General features: G+C 40.5%; 4 protein-coding genes across 19 annotated transcripts in view; 1 reads left to right on the forward strand and 3 right to left on the reverse strand.

The window, feature by feature from the left end:
- Positions 1 to 17,615, reverse strand: part of Piezo (piezo type mechanosensitive ion channel component) — a 37,954-nt gene extending 20,339 nt beyond the window's left edge. For 13 of the 15 annotated variants that reach the window (XM_089463733.1, XM_089463729.1, XM_089463737.1 and 10 more), the window contains exons 1-2: positions 17,237 to 17,614; positions 28 to 311 (exon numbers count right to left, since the gene is read on the reverse strand). In XM_089463733.1, the coding sequence (XP_089319859.1) occupies positions 28 to 91 (64 nt within the window). In that variant the 5' untranslated portion in view covers positions 92 to 311; positions 17,237 to 17,614. Of the gene's footprint in view, positions 1 to 27; positions 312 to 17,236 lie in introns of all 15 variants that reach the window. The other 2 variants (XM_089463724.1, XM_089463726.1) reach the window with 1 other exon arrangement.
- LOC108609442 (uncharacterized) lies at positions 13,335 to 14,639 on the reverse strand. The gene has a single exon (XM_089466029.1). It carries the CDS (start codon positions 14,637 to 14,639, stop codon positions 13,335 to 13,337), a length of 1,305 nt encoding a protein of 434 aa, XP_089322155.1.
- Positions 17,616 to 17,792: 177 nt separating the features above from the next.
- On the forward strand, positions 17,793 to 18,438 carry Acbp1 (Acyl-CoA binding protein 1). Its single transcript, XM_018002088.2, has 3 exons — positions 17,793 to 17,938; positions 17,997 to 18,111; positions 18,180 to 18,438. The coding sequence occupies exons 1-3, from the start codon at positions 17,924 to 17,926 to the stop codon at positions 18,320 to 18,322; spliced, it is 273 nt and encodes a 90-aa protein (XP_017857577.1). The 5' UTR covers positions 17,793 to 17,923; the 3' UTR covers positions 18,323 to 18,438.
- A 184-nt stretch (positions 18,439 to 18,622) lies between these two features.
- Positions 18,623 to 20,718, reverse strand: Rbsn-5 (Rabenosyn-5). 2 transcript variants are annotated; one of them, XM_089463743.1, is made up of 4 exons: positions 20,512 to 20,718; positions 19,784 to 20,451; positions 19,114 to 19,715; positions 18,623 to 19,058 (listed from the first exon to the last, which is right to left on the reverse strand). In XM_089463743.1, exons 2-4 carry the CDS (start codon positions 20,448 to 20,450, stop codon positions 18,816 to 18,818), a joined length of 1,512 nt encoding a protein of 503 aa, XP_089319869.1. In that variant the 5' UTR covers position 20,451; positions 20,512 to 20,718; the 3' UTR covers positions 18,623 to 18,815. The 2 variants fall into 2 exon arrangements, with proteins under 2 accessions (XP_089319869.1, XP_089319868.1); XM_089463742.1 differs by having other exon boundaries at positions 19,784 to 20,718.
- Positions 20,719 to 20,816: the final 98 nt, after the last annotated feature.

Raw genomic sequence — 20,816 nt, forward strand, 5'->3', positions numbered from 1 at the left:
TGGTTGACAGTGGTTGATGACACTTACCCAATACCAGGACAGCCGGCACGACCACTCGCTGCAGCACCAGACAAGCGTAGCTGAAGGCCATTTTGTAGCAAGTGTGTATGCAATGTGGTTAAGCTTGGATGAGTGCTGCTGCTCTCGCTCCTCCTCCTCCTGCTCCTCCTCCTCCTCCTACTTCAGCTGCTGTTGCTGTTCACGGCTGTGCGGCTGTGCCCCGTGCCTTGACTCATTCAGAAAACTTGCAGGCGCAACAGCAATTGCTATTTCTGTGGGCCACCGCTGTGTGAGGACGCAGCGCAGCGCAGCTGGAAATGCGAAAGACAAAAAAGGGGAACCAAAGGAGAATAGAGGAAATAAATTAGAAATTATATTAGATAAGCGACAGACGGGCGGGCGGCAGGGGCGTGCCACGCAACTGGAGCTGTCAGAGCACGTTACGCCTAATGGCAACTGGCAAGAGGAAGCGTTTTGGCCCAAGTGCAGCCAAGCAAGTGACTGCGCCCTGTTGCGCTTGTCAAGCTTCCTTCCACTAATACTCCTGCCTGCTGCCTGCTGCCTCCTGCCAGCCGCCTCTTGCCCCCACTCTTAAAGCTTTAAGTCGTTTGCCAGCAACTTTTTAATCTCTTGACTTATAAACATTAACTTGGTTTTAATTACGACTAAAAAGCAACAAACAAAACTGTTTTGGCTGTCGCACAGTTTTGGGCGCGTCCGTCGCGATAAGAAGGACACACACACACACACACATACACCTATGGCCACACACACACTGAGTGTCGTCTGCTCTTGTGGGCGTGTCTCTGACAGTAGTCGCTGCCACACAGTGCACGCCATCCCAACTTGGGTTGGGTTAGTTTCAATTGAACTTTTCCGCTTTGGCTTTTATGCGCGGGTTTGGCTCCTTCTAAAAAGGATTCGCCGAACCTGTCGCCTGCCTGCCTGCCTGGGCGACTGCCTGCCTGCCACATGTAATTGACATTCAACGTGCCACATTATGTGGCATTTATATGCATGCGCCTTGCGATAACGTTTACCTAAATCGAACACACATTAGTAGCTCTTCCAGAGAGTGAGTTTCAGTAAAAGAAAATTGAACAAAATTAAGCTGTTCATGCAAAGAATAGTGGCCATTATATGTATAAACATGTTTAATATAAACACAACTTTTTTCAACACCATAAAAAATGTAGGTGAAATAATTTAAAAACTAATGAAAATTGTTTTATGAAACAAGAAAAAAAAAGATTGTTTACAAAATTGAAGAAATTTTATTATAAATATTTTTTTTTTTATATTCAGAAAAACAATCAAGCTTTCAATGAATATATGTATGCACATACTTCAACATTCTTCAGCTTTTAGGCAATGCCCACATAAAAGGCTAAGACCGGCACTTATCAGAATTCTAAAGCATAAAGAAAAACAATTAAATAATTAAGCATGTGCGAAATATTTAAATCTTTCATATTGAGAAAAATAACAAAGAAAACAAAAGGAACAAATAAAACAAAAGCTGCTCAAATGCTTGACTGTGTGTGTGCGTGTGTCAGTGCGCTGCTTGCATGCCAAATGCCTACAGAGCCAAAGCTGCTGCCTCTGCCGGCGTCAACGCCGGTCGCCGGCGCTTGCCATTCAAACACATTAAGATAATATGAGCTAATAAGAGAGCAAAAGCTCACATGCCCAATGCACACACACTCGCATAGGCTAAGAGCGGGAGAGAAAGAGTGAGAGTGACATCGAGACCGGTATAATTGCGCACATTTAATTAAGCATATGAAATTATTTCAATTTTTTCATCATTTACGCTTAGAAAAGGGAACAAAGAAAACAAAAAAACGAATACAATTAAAGCTGTGGAACGCTTGCGTGCGCGTGTGTATGTGTGCGCGCTAATTTATATGCCAAATGTATGAACAGCTGGTACTAGCGCTGCCGCTGCCTCTCTCAACACGTCGACGTCGACGCCTACGCCAACGTACATTAACATAATATGAGCTAATGAGAGCGCACACAAGCAAATGGACAGAGAGTGTGACTGAAGAAGAGAGAGAGAGAGAGAGACCGGCATAATTGTTGGCAACATTTAAGCGAACACAGACATTTGCCAGACGCGAAAAGTAGGCTATCGAAAAAAAAGTAGTAGACCCGTGGAGAATAAAAGTAGTGGCTGCCAAAGCAGATGTGTAATGGCAGAATAATGTGAGCGAGGGTGCGGCATGCTTACTTAACACAGAGACACAGACTCAGACACAGACACTGACACAGACACACAGCTAGACAGATAGAAGTACTTAAACATATGGGCATTGCACAATGATAAAGCAATCAAAAACACAAGCGGAGTAGCGGTTGGGGGGAAGGAAAAGTAGCAGAAAATGGTATGGAAAAAGTTTGGAAATAAAACGAATTGATGAAGCTAAAGAATGTTTAAAGAAAACGAGGCATAAATATGTAGACACCTGTTGATTGTTGACAAATGTGATGATTTTTAAATAAATAAAAAATATGTAAATAAATGTATAATGTATATATATATATATACAAGTAACTAATTTTTGGCATTCGAACTTGGCTAACTTATTATGTCATATTGTTAACAGCGAAATTAGTGCAAAATTAGATGAATGAGTGCTCAACCGGTTTATGGCATCATCGCAGCTGACTGAGGACTGGGGAACGTGTGAATGTGGGACATTTCGCATGGAAGGGGCGTGGCTGCGTGGGGGAGAGAGCGCAGCGTTTGATTGCGCCATCAAAGCTAACGGGCAGATGTTGATACAGACATTGAGCTGCAGATTGGAAGTTAAATTGTGGAAGCATAATAAAGGGAGCTGGGAGGGATAGATGGGCGCGTAAGCCCTGCCCCCTCTCCATGCACGCCTCTGTTCCATGCATTTCAAATGTCAAATTTGATGCGTGCTATCTGTGTTGCCATTGGCAATGCAAAGCAAATACATATACATATACGGATAGATATAGAATCTATATATAGGTATATATATACATACATATATACTTTGAATTGCTTTTGTTTTGGCAGCTGGCAGATGGGGCCTATCACTTCTATTTGGAGGCTGACTTCTGGCCTGTTGCTATTTCAATTGGAATTCTGAATTACAATGTTTGTTTTGGTTGCGTTTTCGCTGCTAAGACGTGACTAGCATATACCCTGTAAGCAGCAAAAGGGTGGTATGAGCTGCAGTTCCAAACTAAATTTGGACATGTTTCAGTTACAGCTATCATTCTAATATAAATCTTATCAATATTAAAACAAAAACTTGTCTACAGGGTATCTTCATAGTCGTCTTACTCTTATCTGTATTTGGTCATTGTTGCCTTTGTTTTGCGTTGTCGCTCGTTTCGTTTACTTGGCACACATATTGAATTGAACATTGCATTGGCAAACTTTGTCTCCGTCTCATGTCGCTTGTGTCGTGTCTCATGCCCCTCCCTTCTCCCTTCTCCCGTCTCCCTTGTCTGTTGTCCCATGTGGTGGCATGCAATAAATTGCAATGATATTATTGTTATAGCACAAATAATCAACATTAACATTTATTTAGGCAAATGCCAAGAGAACCCAAGCCAAGCAGCAGTTGCTGGTGTCTCCCCGCACCCCCTCGCATGCCCGATGCGCATTCTCTGTGCACACTATGCACATCAAGTATACGCTTAAGCATTCTGTGCAACCCTGGGAAAAGTCTCTGTGAAATTTAACGTCTCAGTGGGGCAATTAGCAGCGAAATGTTTGACTTTGATAAGTGCTGAAAACCTTTTTATAATTTTAACAATATGTTGGTGCAGTCATCTCTCTTTGATCCATCACTTATCCCATATAAGTATATCTCATATCTCCTATTTCCTATATCCTAGCTCCTATCTCTTCTGTTTGCTCTATTCTCTCATCTATTTTCACTTTTCACTATTATTTCATTTATATTCTCTAACTTTTATCTTGTTTGTTCCCTCTTCTCTGACCTTCCTGTGTTGGTCTCATTTGCATTTGCTTTCAGTATAAACAACTGGTTTCGTATAATTTCCTCTCTGTCTCTCCCTCTTTTCACGTAATTCTTTCATTGACTTTCCATTTCACCAGATCTTTCACATTATTTGCATAATATTTGCAGCTCATTTAATTTAAAGGTTAGAACTCTGTTAGCAACAGAATGGCGTAACCAATTAACATAATATGCCACAGATATTAGCTAACAGTGGAAATCTATGTAAAGCGTAAAATGCTTACGAGCTGTTGCATATAGGCCGCTTTATAATTCTTATTATTAAGAATTTCATTGGAAATTATTCATCAAATTATGCCTTATGCATTCCACGAATATTTATTTTTTACGCCTCTTCACTATGACTAATTCAAATATTTATAGATGTGAAAGATATCCAGAAATACGGCTGTACTCCGACTCCTGCCCAGCTCTTACCTGTTGACCTGCCCCATTTGTCTATTGAACTAGTTACACGTAAATGTCAGGTCATAATACCCCGGGCCAAAGGCACGTTCGACACTCATTTGACAGTTGGCTGTCATTGACACAGACCTCTGCGAGTCTGGCAGGAGGCAGGAGGAGCAGGAGGAGCAGGAAAACTGTTGCGTGTCGCTGTCATAAGGAAATGCCCGAACCGCAGGAATTACTGTCGGGCTGACCAGCCCAATGATAAATGGAGATGGAGATGAATGTGTAGTAGTATGATGTATGATAGATAGCGCCAGGTGTGTTGCCTGACCGAATGGCATAACACTCAAATAGTTTTTCTGTTTTATCGCGAATGCAAATGAGCTTAGAAATTTACACATAAAAATTGCGACACTTTATGACAGTCGAAAAACAGAATAAAGCAGAAGGGTAAACAAATGAAGGGTATGCAATTAAATGACGTCATCCGAGTGATACTCGTCCGGGCAGCTGAGCAGCTATTAGGCCACATTAAATGCGTGAAGTGACATTTAACTGGGCGTTGAGTAATTGCGAAATGCCGCAGAGTCGCTTACGTGTCCTTTTAAATAAATTAAAAACCAGTCCGAACTTGTATAAACCAAGCTCAACACGTGCCAACCACCTGCAGCCACACAGCTGCCATCTGCCGCATGCCGCATGCCACCTCCCTCCGCCCTCCTCGGTCCTCCCCCCCCCCCTCCCCTCCCCCATCTTCTGCTAGCTGGCAATATTGCCTTAAATCGCGTTCAATGTTTTGTCCCGTTTGCATCGGCCAAATTGTTTGTCAATGGCAACATCAACAGTCCAAGCGCAACACATGTCGTATGTGTAATATCCACTGACAACGCCCTCTCTAGCCTCTCCTCTCCCACCCCTCTCCTAGTTCGCCTAACCAGCCATCGCAGCTACTATAAATTTATGTTCTTCCACTCAGCTTTTATGCATTTACAGTGGCCTGAATGCTGATTTAAATGGTCCAAAATATTTATGTGTTCCACCGTTCGTGTTTCATATTATGCGTTTCCTTTCAAATGATAATTTATGGTAATTGGATAAGCTTGATATATTTAATACCTAACGACATTTTCTTTCTGGCTTCATTCAAAAAGAAATATTATTCTTATCATCTTTCATGCACCTAGAAAGCATCAGTTCGTTTAGTCCCTCTTAAGAGGAAATACAAGAAAACTTAAATGACGAACTATGTGGCTAGGTTCACCACGCCCACAAGAGGCATACATATATAACATTTTCGATAATACCATATATAATAGTAACAAGGTAAATAGTTAGTTACTATAGTTATAGAGGCTAGAGGGTTGTCCTTTAGATGTTGTTTGTCAAGAAGAAGTGCCCAAGTTTCGATATCAAATATTTTTTTCCGATTTTTTAAGTGCCTAGCTGATAAATATATAGCTTATAACAACAACAAAATTCCTTAAAAATTTTATGTATTATCAAACCGATTTGCTAGTTACTTTCAAGATCTGCATTTACATATTTAATTCTTCATTTGCTTTTCATCAGATATTCACACCCCTTGCTCCACTGTGGCGCACAGCGGGTGTTGGCCAAAAATAGCAATGTAGGCCAAGAGCAGCGGCAGCAACGGCAGCAGCCGGTATGCATTTCGTCCGTCCAGTCTGGCGTCTGTCCCAGTCGCAGCCGTTTGTCAATTTGACATGGAGACGAGGGCGTGCAGGGCGCTGCAGCTTGCCAAGCCATTAGCTCCACGCCCAGTGGGCGTTTGGGCGTGACCACTATGAAATTAATTTCCCAAGTGAAATTTACGTATACGTAATATATAAATGATAAAAGAGACCAGTAAATGCATTGCCGTTGACCCACTTCTTGACCCACCAGCTGCACTTGCCTGGCTATTAATAGGGGCTCCAACAAGATTTATTTACCACACACACACACACACACACACACACATCTGTTCTGGGAGAGACCCCATATAATTGAATTAAAGCAGCCAAAAAGAAAAAAGAATTAATTATAATGTTGGTATTTCTCGATATCAAAGTGGAGCATTTCGTGACACTTTGAACTGCATTTGAACTCTATAAAAATTCTGTTTTTGGCTCAACAATTTTCTCTACTCTGTTTTAATTGCTTTTCAAATTGCTTGCTCAGCCAAGAATGCGAAACGTAGTTTTTATACCCTTTGAGAATGGAAATTCTGGGTGCAGTGGGTTTGAGAAAAAAATTTGTGTAACTAGCAGCAGAAGGATTAACAGAGCAAATCTAGCATGATTATAGTATTGGACGACAAGCTGAGTCGGCTCAGAAATGTTCGCTTGTCGAACTGCTTTACAGTCGGCTCGTCTACACATCCGTCTAAAGGGGATTCTGTTTGCTTTTCCGTTCATATACTGCTTCTTCCATTCGTCTGCCTGTTTACTTGGCTATCTGTCCATCCGTCTCAAAGTTCGGCTCGGTTCATACCTCTCTCTCTAGTTGCTTGTATGGCTAGGTATCTTTTAGTCTAGCACTCCCTTACCACAATTGTTTTGCTTGTCTCATTTTAAAGCGAATTTCTCATTGCGTGCTGTCGAGTTATTTGGCTTTTAGGTCTGCTGACCAATTGCATAGCTATCCACGCAACAAGGGGTTAACCATGGCTCTGTATTGACATTGACAATCATTGTAGCTGAGATGACGTCACGCGCCCCCTCTTCACCCCTTGGCAAAACTGGAAAGCCAGATTAAAAAGCAAAACGCGTGACATGTTAGTCGCCGGCCAGCCTAGCCCAACCTAAGCCTAAACCACCCTGCAGCAATGTAGTCGCAGTTAACGGGCCACAATTGCGAAAAAAAAAAAAAACGAAAAAAATGCTCAAAAGAGAACGCGACACAAATTTAGTATCGCTATAAATAGTTCAAAGGAGCTCTCGAACTGTAACATCAGCTGGTCAATAAGCCACAGATTACAGTGGATGTTCAGTCGTAAAACTAAAGAAAATAGCTACAACAAATGCTAGACGATAAAATACCCTTTACACAAAACTCAACTAAACAAATTTGAATTATCGTTTAACATAAGCTCAAATTAACATAGCAGCCATCTGTAAATTAACATTCAGCTTAAACCTCAAAGCATTAATGGTTTACAATACATTCCTATGTAACATAACATCATATGCAAATGTTAGCTATTTAAATTCCCAGAAAATATTAAAATGCTTACATAAATCCATCTAGCACTTCATAGACTGTCGCCTAATTCACATCCAGTCCAAAATACCCGCAACACGCATACTCAAAGGATATAGGAAAAAGAAACCAAAGTGCGCTACTCTGTGACGCTCGTAATTAATGTGAAATTAATGGCGACTAGACACGCGGATATGCCACTAGATGGCGCCACCTGCCCAACTGGCAGCCAGAGGCGCGGAGTGTGCACGCTTCACTTGATTTTTATAGGACACCTTAAAGGGCGCGCACGCTGCAACTGCATTAAATTCCAATTGCAAATATCATTATAACCTGGCAACGCCCAGACAAAGTTCAAGTGGCTGCCAGACATGAAAAATTGAGATGCTAATGAGACAGGGCGAGAGGGAGAGAGATAGAGATAGAGAGCGGAGCGCGGGCAATTAGTCTAGGGAAAAGAGCAGAAAAAATGCAGCGCTGCAACGGCGATGACTTGAGATGGATAATAATTTCAAATTGATTTACGTTAAATATGCCTTAAGCATGTATATATTAAAGAATATGATACTAAAGTGAAATATTTATTAATATTTACATTAAATCAATAAACGATGTTATTGAATATTTATTGTTCAGACACAGTAATAAATAAATATTTATTTGAATAAAACCTTTTTAAATAAAATGTCTAGAAAACTTGTTATCTTGTGAATTAAACTAATGAATGAACATGTATTTGAATTTAAATATATTTTTAAAACCCATATTCATATATGTTTAATTTATATTTAAACTTTTTTTTATAATTAAAATTAGAGAATTTATTTAGAGTGTGCAGGGTTTTTTCTCTAATAAAGACTACGACAATTTATCTCAGAAATATATTTTTATATCTTTATGATCTACCTCAACAATTTTGCTTGACCTCTTCTTTATATTAATTAAGAGAATTGCATTTCTAGTCGCCTTTGCCAAGAGGAAACTAGTTTCAAATTAAAAAAAAAAAAAAAAAATAAAAATAAAAGAAAAAGCACAATCAAAACAAAATCCCAAATAAAATTCTATGCAACTGTACGTAAATATATTCTATACTATGTACAAGACACACACATTGCCGCCCACGCTTATCAAGAATTCTCTCTATATATATATTTATATATAAGTTTGTGCATATATAATTTGCTTCTTTTTTTCTAGTATTGTTGTATTTGTAAATTGTTTCACGGCAGTGAAGCGTGGCAAAAGGCAGCCAACGCGTCATTGAACACTTGGACCTACTTCTCGGATACAGCTGGCATATATAAAAAATGTATCCACATATATGTATATATGCCGATTATAAAACCAACAATATGCATACAATCAAGCACAGATCTAAATAGAAAAATATTTGCACAGAACAAACGCATCGAGGCGTCACCACGAGCAACAAACCAAACAAATTCAACATTTAGAATTCTCTCACGGCTATTCCACTAAGATAAACGCATGAGTACACATACACACATACATGGATAATAAATAAGTATAAATATACGAAAGAAATAAAGCTTTTGATATAATAATGTTGAACATGTTATATATGCAGATCATGTTAAAAATAATTCAAGAACATCTAAGCTAACAGACTGCGTAAATGTTATTATACATTAGATCACTAACCAGATTAATGATTATATACTAATGCTAACAGGATAACATAGCCAGCATAAAGCTCAACGCTTGATTTCTAACATACAAATTCACCACAGCTTAAGTTGGTTTCAACCTCATGTAAAAATGTAATTTAACATAATATGCTAATGTTAGCTCATTTAAATGCTAACAGCATAGAATACATTAGCTTTTGGCATATATATGTAGATAGAATTCATATGCATATGCGAAATCTGTTGAAATAGTATTGAATTGAAAACCCCATTAAAGAACGACGCTACGACAATACTGAGGAGAAAATGACGGCATCGTAGCAGTAGCAAAACAAGATCACAGAAAATGATTTTTTAAATACTTAATTTGAGCAAAAACCATGAATTTCGTGTTACTTACTGAGCACACCTCGTGTATACATATTATATATACACAGACATAGAGCACAATATCCAACTAGACGATAAGACGACGAGCACATATTAAATATATCCAGCAGCAAAAAAATAAATATACGAGAAATACAGACGATAAATTTATCTGCTAATTAAAAAAGAATCTAGCCGAATACAAAATTATTCAACTATATTCACACATATATACACATACGTGTTAGTGTATACATCTTACGTGTTGAGTGTGTAATAAAACATTTTAGAAAACAAGTTTTGCAGGCCGGCAAAACTAACTAAAAACCATAAACAGAACAAACAACAAACCTTTAGAAAGCCCGACTTGAATATTTTGGACATAGCTTACATCCATAGAGTATACATATATATGTAGTATATAGTATATGTATACACATGAGCATTTCCGCCACTGATGACGCAAACATGAAACAAACGCTGAAAATTGTTGAGGTATTTCGTCGAGTTCTTAACCCCGAGCCACATGTGTAGAATTTTATTTCATCAAATAGTTCTCTAGCCGCACTTCTGCATGGCACTGAAACAGGTAACAAAAGAGGGCCAATAGCAGCAGCTGCTGCTGCTCGTGCTTGTTGTTGGGATGCATTTTGGCCAGGTAGCGAGCCAACACGGAAAACACCTTGACAAACTGCGGCTGCTGCGCCCCCAGATGCAGCTGCCTATAAGCTAGATAAGACCGAATGAATAAAATATATAGATACTTTCCAGAATCTTCCCTTTCTTAGCCTTTCTGAAACTAGTTCAAGGCTAAAGAAACTGGATCATTATATTGCTAAGGCATTAAAGGAAATGTGATCTTTTTAATGCATATTGAAACTTAAATTATTATTTTGTATGCATCTGAAATAAAATAATATATCTATGGAATATATGTAAATATTTATATACGACAAATATAAATTTCACAAGTCCCAATAGGAAGTAAGACCTTCATAAAGATTATTCATAAGCTGATAAGCTTTTCGGAATAGTATTATATATTATAATTACTATAGTAGAAAATATAACTATTTTGTTTACTTGTTTTAAAAATTAAACAATAATTTAATATATTATACAAAAACTAAAATTCTAGAAATCGTAATATCATTTAAGTAGAACGAATCTAACTTATAAGGCGAGTCGCGCTTTTTTTGATGACATTGTGTCAGCCTTAACGGAACTAGTTCAAGGCCAAGTCAAAGCGGAACTAGACGAAAGCAATTTGTAATTAGCGCGTTTGAGTTAGATAAGAAAAACAAACACTTACGGCGAGTATTAAATTTCTACTAAAAGAGAAATTAGACAATTATTTTCCATTTAGTTTTTATCCTATTAAATAAGGACATATGATCCACAGTCAAAAACATTTATATGTAGCTAACCTTAAGATCGCCGTAAAACTAGTTCAACTTGGCCAAGTTCAATTCGAAATTGAAAACATTTAACACAAGCAACAGAAATGCTAATTTCTTTTCAAATATTTTACATTCGCTTGGCAACAGCCGTTTGTCTATGTAAAAATCGAAAAATCAAATATGTTGCATTCAATTGAAATTGTGGCACTGATGCACAAACATTGTCGAGAGGGCGCTAGGCACAGAGAATAGAGAAAGAGCGATACAGAGAATAGCCACAGCCATGTACGAAGAAGTCGAAGTTGCAATGCTCTAACGCGGGCCTTAGAAAATCGGAATTTGTTCTTTAGAAATTAGGAACTGAAAAGTCAAAGATGAAATATTTGATAATATTCTATATATTTCGTTTTTTATATTCTACAAATTTAAAAACATATTTTTTAACCCAATTGTAGCCACTGCTCTGCCTCTCTTTGTGATTCTCATTAGACCAAATGCAAATAAGAGCCTTAAATTGCACTGCCTCTCTGAGTAATTCTCACTGATTTATACAGTACAATGATTCACATTAATTTAAATATGATTAAGAACAGCCAAATAAATTAAGCTTCATTTCCAAGTGACTCCCATATCAACGTACATTTTGATGACTTTATCTATAAGAAAAGCGTAATACCCATCTAGCCAAGTGCAGCAACGTTGCAGCCACATCAGTGACAACAAACAAGCTGCAAAAATAACTGCAGCTGTTGCAGTTTTATAAATGTGGTTGCCCACCCATGCCTAACCTACCCAAAAAACACTATATATGTGTGTATACTAGATATATGAAAAGCCCCGTAATATTGAGGGCGCATTTTTTGAGAATCAATGAGTAGGAGGATGAGGTTGAGTATGGGTTTCGGGGCTGGCCAATAAGAGCTGCAAATTTTTCGGCTTGCCAACTTTTCGATAGACAGAGGCGGGTACAGAGGTGCTCGATAGTTGGAGCCGAGGCGTGGGTAGGGGGGCGTGGTAAATGACTTTTAACGCTGACAGTGAAAACAGTTTTGGGCCAAAAAAGGCGGCAGCTGAGCTGGAACCAAAACTAATTTGAGCAACTGTTTTTGTTGTTGTTTGAAAACGCGAAAACGGAAACGAAAAACTGATAAATGAGACAAAATGTGAAAAGTCAGCTAAATGATAAGGCCCACTGGAGCTCAGCTGGCATTATGATAGATATTTCTATACATATAGACATAGATATGAATGGGTCTATCATATCATATATACATATATATATATAAATGCCTAACGATGGCCATAAATCACACTCCGTGTCAATATTGATTGACTGGCCGTGAAAAGCTGCGGGCGAATAAATTCAAATCGAATCGAATGCAAAGCATTTCCAGCCAAGGCAAATACCCGCTAATTAAAACAAATCGTTGTTTAAACAGCCAATTAATGGCTATCAAAATTGCAAGCTTTTGATCCCTCGAAATGTTCGTGAAAATGGAAATGGCAACAAATGGGCCAATTGAAACGTGAATGAACTTGATAGACAAATATTTATATAGGGATTGGGGGTAGTCAATCCTTATTTCAATTAAGAGAATATCTAATCTCGCCTCCTTGCAATTTACATGGATTGAAGATCACATTTAGTTCGTAGTAGAGCCTCTCTTTGCAATTCTCATAAAGTGCAAAACAAGACGAGGCATTATAGAGGCGATAAGACATTCATTTTCTTTGTTAACTTTACTAGCTCACATACAGTATACATGTGGTTCATTTATGTAAAGTTGCCTTCCTATGCGATTCCCATGAGTTAAGAAGAAATAATTGTAAAAAGGAAGATATTTTGGTTTCTTGAGATTCCATTGAGTTCACATCTAATACTTAGATGAGCTTATAATAGAAGTATAGACGAGCCAACTCACTTTACGAGTTTAATGATACGATAACAGCAAGATAATACAGAGATAAGCGAAAAACTGGAGTGAGCTGGAATAGGGTCTATTCATGAGTACGCATAAGGCAAGGCATAGGGATTCCGCCAGGCTTCCATGTATTACATACGTTTTCAAAGGAAACCATTCCCATTTCCAATGCATAATGGATTCGATAAGAAGTGCCATTAGACCCATCTCAACTTTAAGTATATTAAAATCTTTTATCATTTCTAGTTAGGTATGTTTAATCTCACACATCTTAAGGATAATATCAAATTGAAATTAATTAAATCAATTATTAGTTTATTACAGTACTTAAAACAGCTCTTCAGTTGAGTGGGAAGGTTTTATTTAATCTTCAGGAATCTAAGAATTCTTCTCTTCATCATCGGGCTCATCCGTCGAGCTGCTGTCCACTTGACTCAATTCTCCGCCCTGTGCTGTGGCCTTCCCGTCCGGCTTGTTGGGTGTCTTTCGGGGCAGTTTGTTTTGACGGGCCAAGCTGTTGGCATTGAGGATGGCCATGGAGCCGGCTTCGTTGAAGCGCGGTCGCTTCTCCTGCAACTTGCTGGCCCAGTACTCGGTGGCGCGACGACGCGCGTTGCCACAGATGTTCTCGCTGGGCGTACTCTTTGGCGGCGGCGTCGGCTGCTCACGTCTCAGCCCGGGCTTCACGTTCAGCATGGGAACGCGCATGGGCATGGCCGTGGACAGGGTCGTGGGCAGAGCCATGGGCATGGACATGGGCAGGGCCGTGGGCAGAACCATGGGCATAGACATGGACATGTCCACGGGCATAGGCATGAGCTTGGAGATGGCGTTTGAGGGCATTGCCATGGGACGCTTGACGAGATTGGGTAATTTCGGCTTCATCTTGCCATCGTCTAGGATCTCGTTCAAGGGTCGAGTGCGGAATTCGTGGACGAGCGGATACAGACGCTGTATGGCCGACTCCACGGCGTTCACGCTGGCCGCCGTCACCGTGATGCTGCCCGTCGAGAATATCTTGAGGGTGGCCTTCGGATCCTGCATTTTGAAGGTGACGCCGGGATGCAACTCCGGCTCATAGCAGGCGCTCTCACGGTGCCGCTCCGAGAAGTTGACGATGCGTATCGGCCAGGGCATGCTGCAGGTGCCGAGCACGTTGACGATGCGAAATTGCTGGAAGCGCACCGGGAATCCCAGTTTGCTCAAGCTGCGAGCATAACGACGCGCCGCTACCTTGGCCTGCGACTCAGAGATGGCGCCAGTACAGGTAATGCGGCCGGACGACCAGATCGAAGCCGTCGTATAGGGACGACGCAAACGCATCGTCACCATCCCGTTCTCCCGACGATACTCCACGTTGGAGCCATGCAGCGCAATCTCCCGCAGCTTCAGGTGACAGCGCACGCTGAACGAGCAGACGACATTATTGATCACAATATCCAGCTCGGATGGTGGATTCGCATTGGTAGTGGTGGTGTTGACGGTGGTGTTGGCGGTGGTGTTGGTAGTAGTAGTGTTGGTAGTGGTGGTGTCGATGGTATTGGTAGTGTTGGTGGTGGGGGTGACAACGGTGGGTGTAGTAGTGGTGGCGTTGTCAATGGCTGTCCCAGCCACATTTTCCACTTTGTCCTCAACTGTTGCAGTTGGCGGCTTTGTGGTTTCGGCTTCTTCATTCACAGACATTTTTTTACAAAATTGTTTTAGCTTAGCTTAGTAACAGTGACTAGTCTTAGTTTGATTCTTACAATGATGTATGTTCAAGGGACATGGATATTCATCTCTCGCCTGGCCTACTTAACATCAACAAAATCCATTAGAAGTTAGCCAGGGCACACTTTCTTCTGCTACTTAAGGTCAACAGGAGAAAGCAGCGACCTGGCAGAAGCCAGAGGTGAAGTTGAGTTCACAGTGGAATAGAGATTAATAGAGCAAATGTGTAAAGACAGAGAAGATTGGCATTTCATTCTCTTAAATTGATATTCAGATGAATACTGCGAAAATAAAGTATTTTTAGCAAATACGTATTTGATTATTATCATCATTTTTATAATCAAGAATGTATACTTAAATCAAATCGTATACTCTACTCATTACATGGTATCACAAGTTGCAAAGTAAATATTGAAATAGAGCATTCAGAGGTCAAGGAAATGACTCACTCACTCATTAGTTTAAAATTCTGATACGAGTGCGAAAAAGGCAATGAAAAAACAAAGTAGAAAATAAAAATACACACTTAATCATCAGAGAGCAAACAGAAACAAAAATTTAAGAAAACACACTTCATTTCGTATGGTAAAAATGAGATTTTTTCCAAAGGTCATCTAAATCTACTTAAAATATAATCGGTATGAGTTCAGAATCGCAGGTAATAACAGGAACTGTCGTCCATATTCTAGAGGTGAAAATTGTATTGCTGCATATCTAATTCATGAATAATGTGTTTATTTGCTCAAGATATATACATTTTGGACGATGAACAAATCTTATGCTAATGAAGAATACCTTAACTAAGCAGAAAGCCTAGTTCATAATAGTTTCACTGATCAGTGAACCAGTTCCCTAATTCATTTAAATTGAACATTCAGTTTCTGAATAGTGGAATAACTCTAAACATCGCAAACAAATGTGCAAATCCTAGGCTAAAAGTCTAATGAGTAAATTAACTTCTCACTCAAGTAGTTCAATAGTTCCATAAACCGTTCAATTGAACAACTTGATTACGTATCGCCTCTATAACACTTAATCATGAGCTCATTGTCAACTGCGGCTCCAAAAGGGGGGCAAACTGCTGTCAAGTGGATCTCAAGTGTGAGCTGATAAGAGTTGGGCTACCCCCTGCAATACTTTCCCTCTGCTCATATCCTCCACCCCTTTACAGAACAGAAGAAGCACCAGCGACTGGGTCAACACAAATCATAAAAACTCAAATGTGACTTTGATTGTGAATTATTGTGTCAACGGACCTCAGCTTATCAATAAAGATAAACAATGTTCGTTCTAAGGGCTCGTTAAGTGTCATTGCAAATATCTAGAAAAAAATAAAAGGAAAACGAAAGTCTGTCAAGACAAATTGCGATTAGCCGAGTGCCATAATAAATTGTTATAAGTCAAGAGAATTGTGTTAATGAAATTATAAATAGAGCAACAGCTGCATAAACAAAGCAACTGAAAAGGAAAGTGAGAAATGTGAGGCAGAGGGAGAGCGAGAGTGATGGAGAGAGAGACAGACACACTCTGTGGGACGGAGAAAGAAACAAAGAGGGAGAAAGAGAGAAATTCTTAATGATTTTTTCTTAATATTTATCTTGATCATCTCTTTGTTACTCTTCTGCTTCTTATCCAATTTCAATTTCTTCCAATTGCACATGTTCTTATATTTCTTGCTTTACTCTTCCGTCACCTTTTTCCCTTGCTCAATATTTTCTCTTGAAAATATTTTAAATTCAATAGAATTCATTTGAAAAGAAAGAAAAGTTCACTCCATATTCTAAAATGAAAGAATCCATTAAGCCCAAATGCATTTCAAACAAATATTTATAGCAAAGAAAAAAAAAGCTATGAAAAAAGCCAAATGCGTTTCCAACCTACACATATCAAACTCTGAGACTGAGAGAGATAGATAGATAGAGAGAGAAAACATTTGTTTAAGCTAAATATAATGAATGACTCGCTTTACACTAACATTTGATTAGCTCTACCGAAAAAAAAAAAACGTAAATAAACAAAAACAAAAGCGAAACCCAAGCGGAAAGCAGGAAGGAAGAAGGCACTGAGTGGGGAATGGGAAATGACATGGAATGCCGCATTTGAATAGAAAATCAAATGTCGGCTCTGTTGTCGATGTCTGTTGTTGTTGCAGCTTGTTTGTTTGCTTTTCGCACTTCAATTGTTATAGCTGGTGGCTAAAATTTGTTTAGCTAACGAAAACGCACATAAAACAGCAGCAACAACATGCCAAGGGCAACGCAACGCTGCAGCTCGGCTATAAATTTATCGCATGCTAGAATAGTCGACGCCGGCAGCGCAGCAAAGGAATCGATGCAAACACTCACACACTTGCACACACACGCACACACACACGCTCAACACAAATTCGAAAACAGCCAACTTAATAAAAATTCTAAAATAACAGTTACGTGTTGCTGACCAATTCGTACGGCCCAATGGCCCATATGTGTGTGTGTGCATATAAATCGACATAGGTATATGTAGTACGATATATAGGCCTATAAATCTATAGATCGGATACTAGTTGCTAGGTAAATTCATAATCATACCACATTTGCATAAGCAGCGCCTCGCGCGCCGATACAGCAACAACAGAACACAGGCACACACACTTGCACACAACGGGTGAACGCACAACAAATTTCTAGCAATAACAAATCGCTGTGCGTTTACTTTTCTTTTTTGTTTTTGGCACTTTCTTTTTTGATTTTGCGCTCGCAATTATTTATTGCTAATTACACTATAATGTAGCGTCACACTGCACTTTGACACACACTCACGCACGCATACTCGATGTTTGTTGTGTTTGGACTATTATTAAATTCTTTTAGTTGCGTTTTGATTTCGATTTTTTTTTTCGTTCTAGGCGCCCACGCACAAACACGTCCGTTCGCTGTGCAAGTTCGACGCGTAATAACAGCTGTAAGCTGAGTTGCAGCTGTTAACTGAATTGTTTGTAAATGTTAACCGGCAGTGTTGCACATTTGGCGGGAAGTGAAATAAAGTTAGCAGTTTTAATAGGGCACTTTATAATATACAGCATTTTTAAATCTTATTCATATAATTCTATTATTAACAATAACTATATATACAATTATAAGAAATATATTCACAATATGTTGATTTCCTTAACAACAGCCGGCCCTGAGTCTGTTAATTAACAGTGGCTCTCTCTCGTGTCAACTATCGCGGTCGTCTAGAGATGGACATTAGTATAGTTAATTATTTAGATAATCATGTCGGAACTACAGGTATAAAAGTGTGAAATTAACGTTAAATACAGTAAATTAATATCCACAAATTTACCAGGAATTCAACCAAGCTGCCGAGGATGTCAAGAACTTGAGCAGCACACCGGCTGACAGCGATTTACTCGAATTGTACGGCCTTTACAAGCAGGCCAATGTGGGCGATTGCAATACAGGTGAAAATTGACTTTTCTACAATTACAATGCTGTTGAATTATTAATAATTGCTATGTACGCTGCGCAGAAAAACCTGGTTTCCTCGACTTCAAGGGCAAGTCCAAATGGGAGGCCTGGAACAAGTTGAAAGGCACCAGCCAAGCCGACGCCCGAACTGCCTACATCACCAAAGTAAAATCTCTGATTGCGTCTCTGGGTCTAAAGTCCTAAGCATATGGATTATGTGTTTCGTGTATAACAATCCAGTTGGAAATGCATTTCTCTCACATGTAATACGCACAATATTTCGTCATTAGCACAAAATACATACGCACGTCAAAAATGCATTACGCATCTCTTTAATAATGTATGTATGTATGATTTGTGTACTTACATATACATACATACGTGCATGTGTTTGCCAACTGTCAAAATGATTTTCGCCTATTAAGCATATGGATATGATTAGACCAGGCGGAAGCCCAATTATCGCACGCCAGCTTTAGTTAATACAAAATACACTAGCAGAAATCAATTTGCACATTTATTTTGTTGTCAAAAGCGGGAATGGATATATAAAACACAGTTATACACTCATGTATACTTAAACGAGTAATGTAGGCATGCTCAGCTGTCCGGCTGGGCGATTCGGGCATAGAGGCATATACATATATATACTGTAGGCATGCTCATGTACGTATCGAGGCATATACTGGAGGCATGCTTAGCTGTCCAACTGGGCTGTTCGGGCGCTGCTGCTGGACTGCCGCTGTCGCTCGTAGACTTCGCGCTGCAGCTCGCGCAGATTTAGCTCCAGCGTTTCGACCACATCGAAGTTTAGATCCTCGCGCGCCTGCTTAATGTAACCTTTGATTATATTGATTTGCTCGATGAGCGGATCATCGACCATTGTGACTGTCGTCGAGGCTTGTGGCGCCGACCAATTGTTCAGTGATTGCAGATCGGACTGCAAAGATACTCGAATTAATTATTTAAACAGTTGTTAATTGCTATAAGCTTACGCCCTGGGCAAAGCTGCGACTTTCCGGAGTAACTCCCGCCTGGATCGTCAGTCCTTTGCGTTCGTGCGCCTCCATGGCCATGCGCTGCTCTGTCAGAATCCGTTGCTCCGTTTCGATTCGCTTGCGCTCCTGAATCTGCCTTATGTATCCCTCATCCGGCAAAGGAGGCAGCGAGAGCATGCGCTCCTTGATGGCTTGCACACAGCTTAATCTTATGGCCTTCTTGAGTGCCTCCTCGCGACTGCCCGGCTCCGAGTGTATGGTCAAGATGCGCTTGCTGCGCAAATCGATTTTCTCCGCCACCTGTCCGATCTTTCCACGCAGTGCGCCCGCATCAGCCAGTGTAAAGATGGATTCGCCTTCGTGCAGGCTGTTTACGATCTTCAAATACATCTCCAGATCGGGCGTCACCTGCTTCTGAAGCTGCCTTATCTCCTCATAGACTTGGGCGAGCAGCGGGCGACAGGTGCGACTCTCGTGCATGTCCTGGCGTGTGTCCAGGAGCCACAGGCAATGCTGGCAGAGGCGTATGGCGCGATAGTCCGGATGCTGCAGCTGCTGCAGAGGCTCGCCACGTGTGCTAGACAAGCTGGCCAGATGCACTGCAACGGATAAAGAAATATATATATAGAAGCTAAATGTAACAGGATTCGGGTATACATCCGCTCACATGCATTCTCCAGCTGCAGGAAGCGGGAGCAATCGTTGCACATGATGCCGCCGCAGAGCCGGCAATGATGCTGCCGTCTCGCGATGTGAAAGCTCTTCGCGCAGCTGGGGCAGAGCTTGACAGAGCTGCCATCCAGCCAAGGCACCGTCTGCTGCTCGTGCTGCTTGCGCTGCACTGCATCCGTGGGCAGGTCCTTGAGTAGGCGATGCAGTCGAATAATCAGCTTATTCGTCTCGCTCGCATAGCGCTCCAGGCGTGGATTGCGTACCGTTTGAAAGTAATCGAAGTAGGAGCGCTCGGCACCCACAGTCTGCTTCGACATATTTTGGTAGAGATTTAGCTGTGCTCTCCCGGTGCTTGGCTTGGCTGATGCTCCATTGGAGCCAGCTGCATTGCTGGCACTGGCAGCCGGCGAGGCAGCTGACGGCACACGAATGCGCTCATCATCAAAGTTGTTAAGAATCTTCTGCTTGGCTTTGGTGAAGATATCCTTGAACACGGATTTGAGGGCGTCCTGCTCCTCGGCATGCTGGCGTGCAAAGTGTTCGGTCAAGAAGTCAATTGACTTCAAATCGGCACGGCAAATGGGACACAGAAAGCCCTCCAGTATCTCATCACTGCTGGCGCTGGGCTCCTCCTCGGTGCTATCAAAGGGATTACCCGACATGCTGTCATGGAATTATTTTTATTTCTCTCTGTTTTTTGTGGGTGTGTTTAAGTTGCCTCACAGCTGGGCTAGATGCGATGTGACAGCTGCTGCACACTGGCCATGTGTGTATGTTGAGTATATTAATAACAATTGAATACTAGCTGCCTTTTGAATGCGTCAAAATATTGACTTTTGATTAAATTTTAAATGAAATTCCCCTAATGCCACCCACTCGCCAAAGATAGCAAGTATTTGCCATTCACGTGTCAACGTACTGCTCGAGCAGAATACGCTGTTAGAGTAACGTAAATAAACAAGCAAAAACTGCCATTTACATGCAAGCAGCAACTTAACATAAATAAACAAGCAACATTTAACAGCTTC

Source organism: Drosophila arizonae, chromosome 3 (assembly GCF_054131065.1).
Source record: "Drosophila arizonae isolate 15081-1271.41 chromosome 3, UAZ_ARI_1.0, whole genome shotgun sequence".
Lineage (NCBI taxonomy): Eukaryota > Metazoa > Arthropoda > Insecta > Diptera > Drosophilidae > Drosophila > Drosophila arizonae.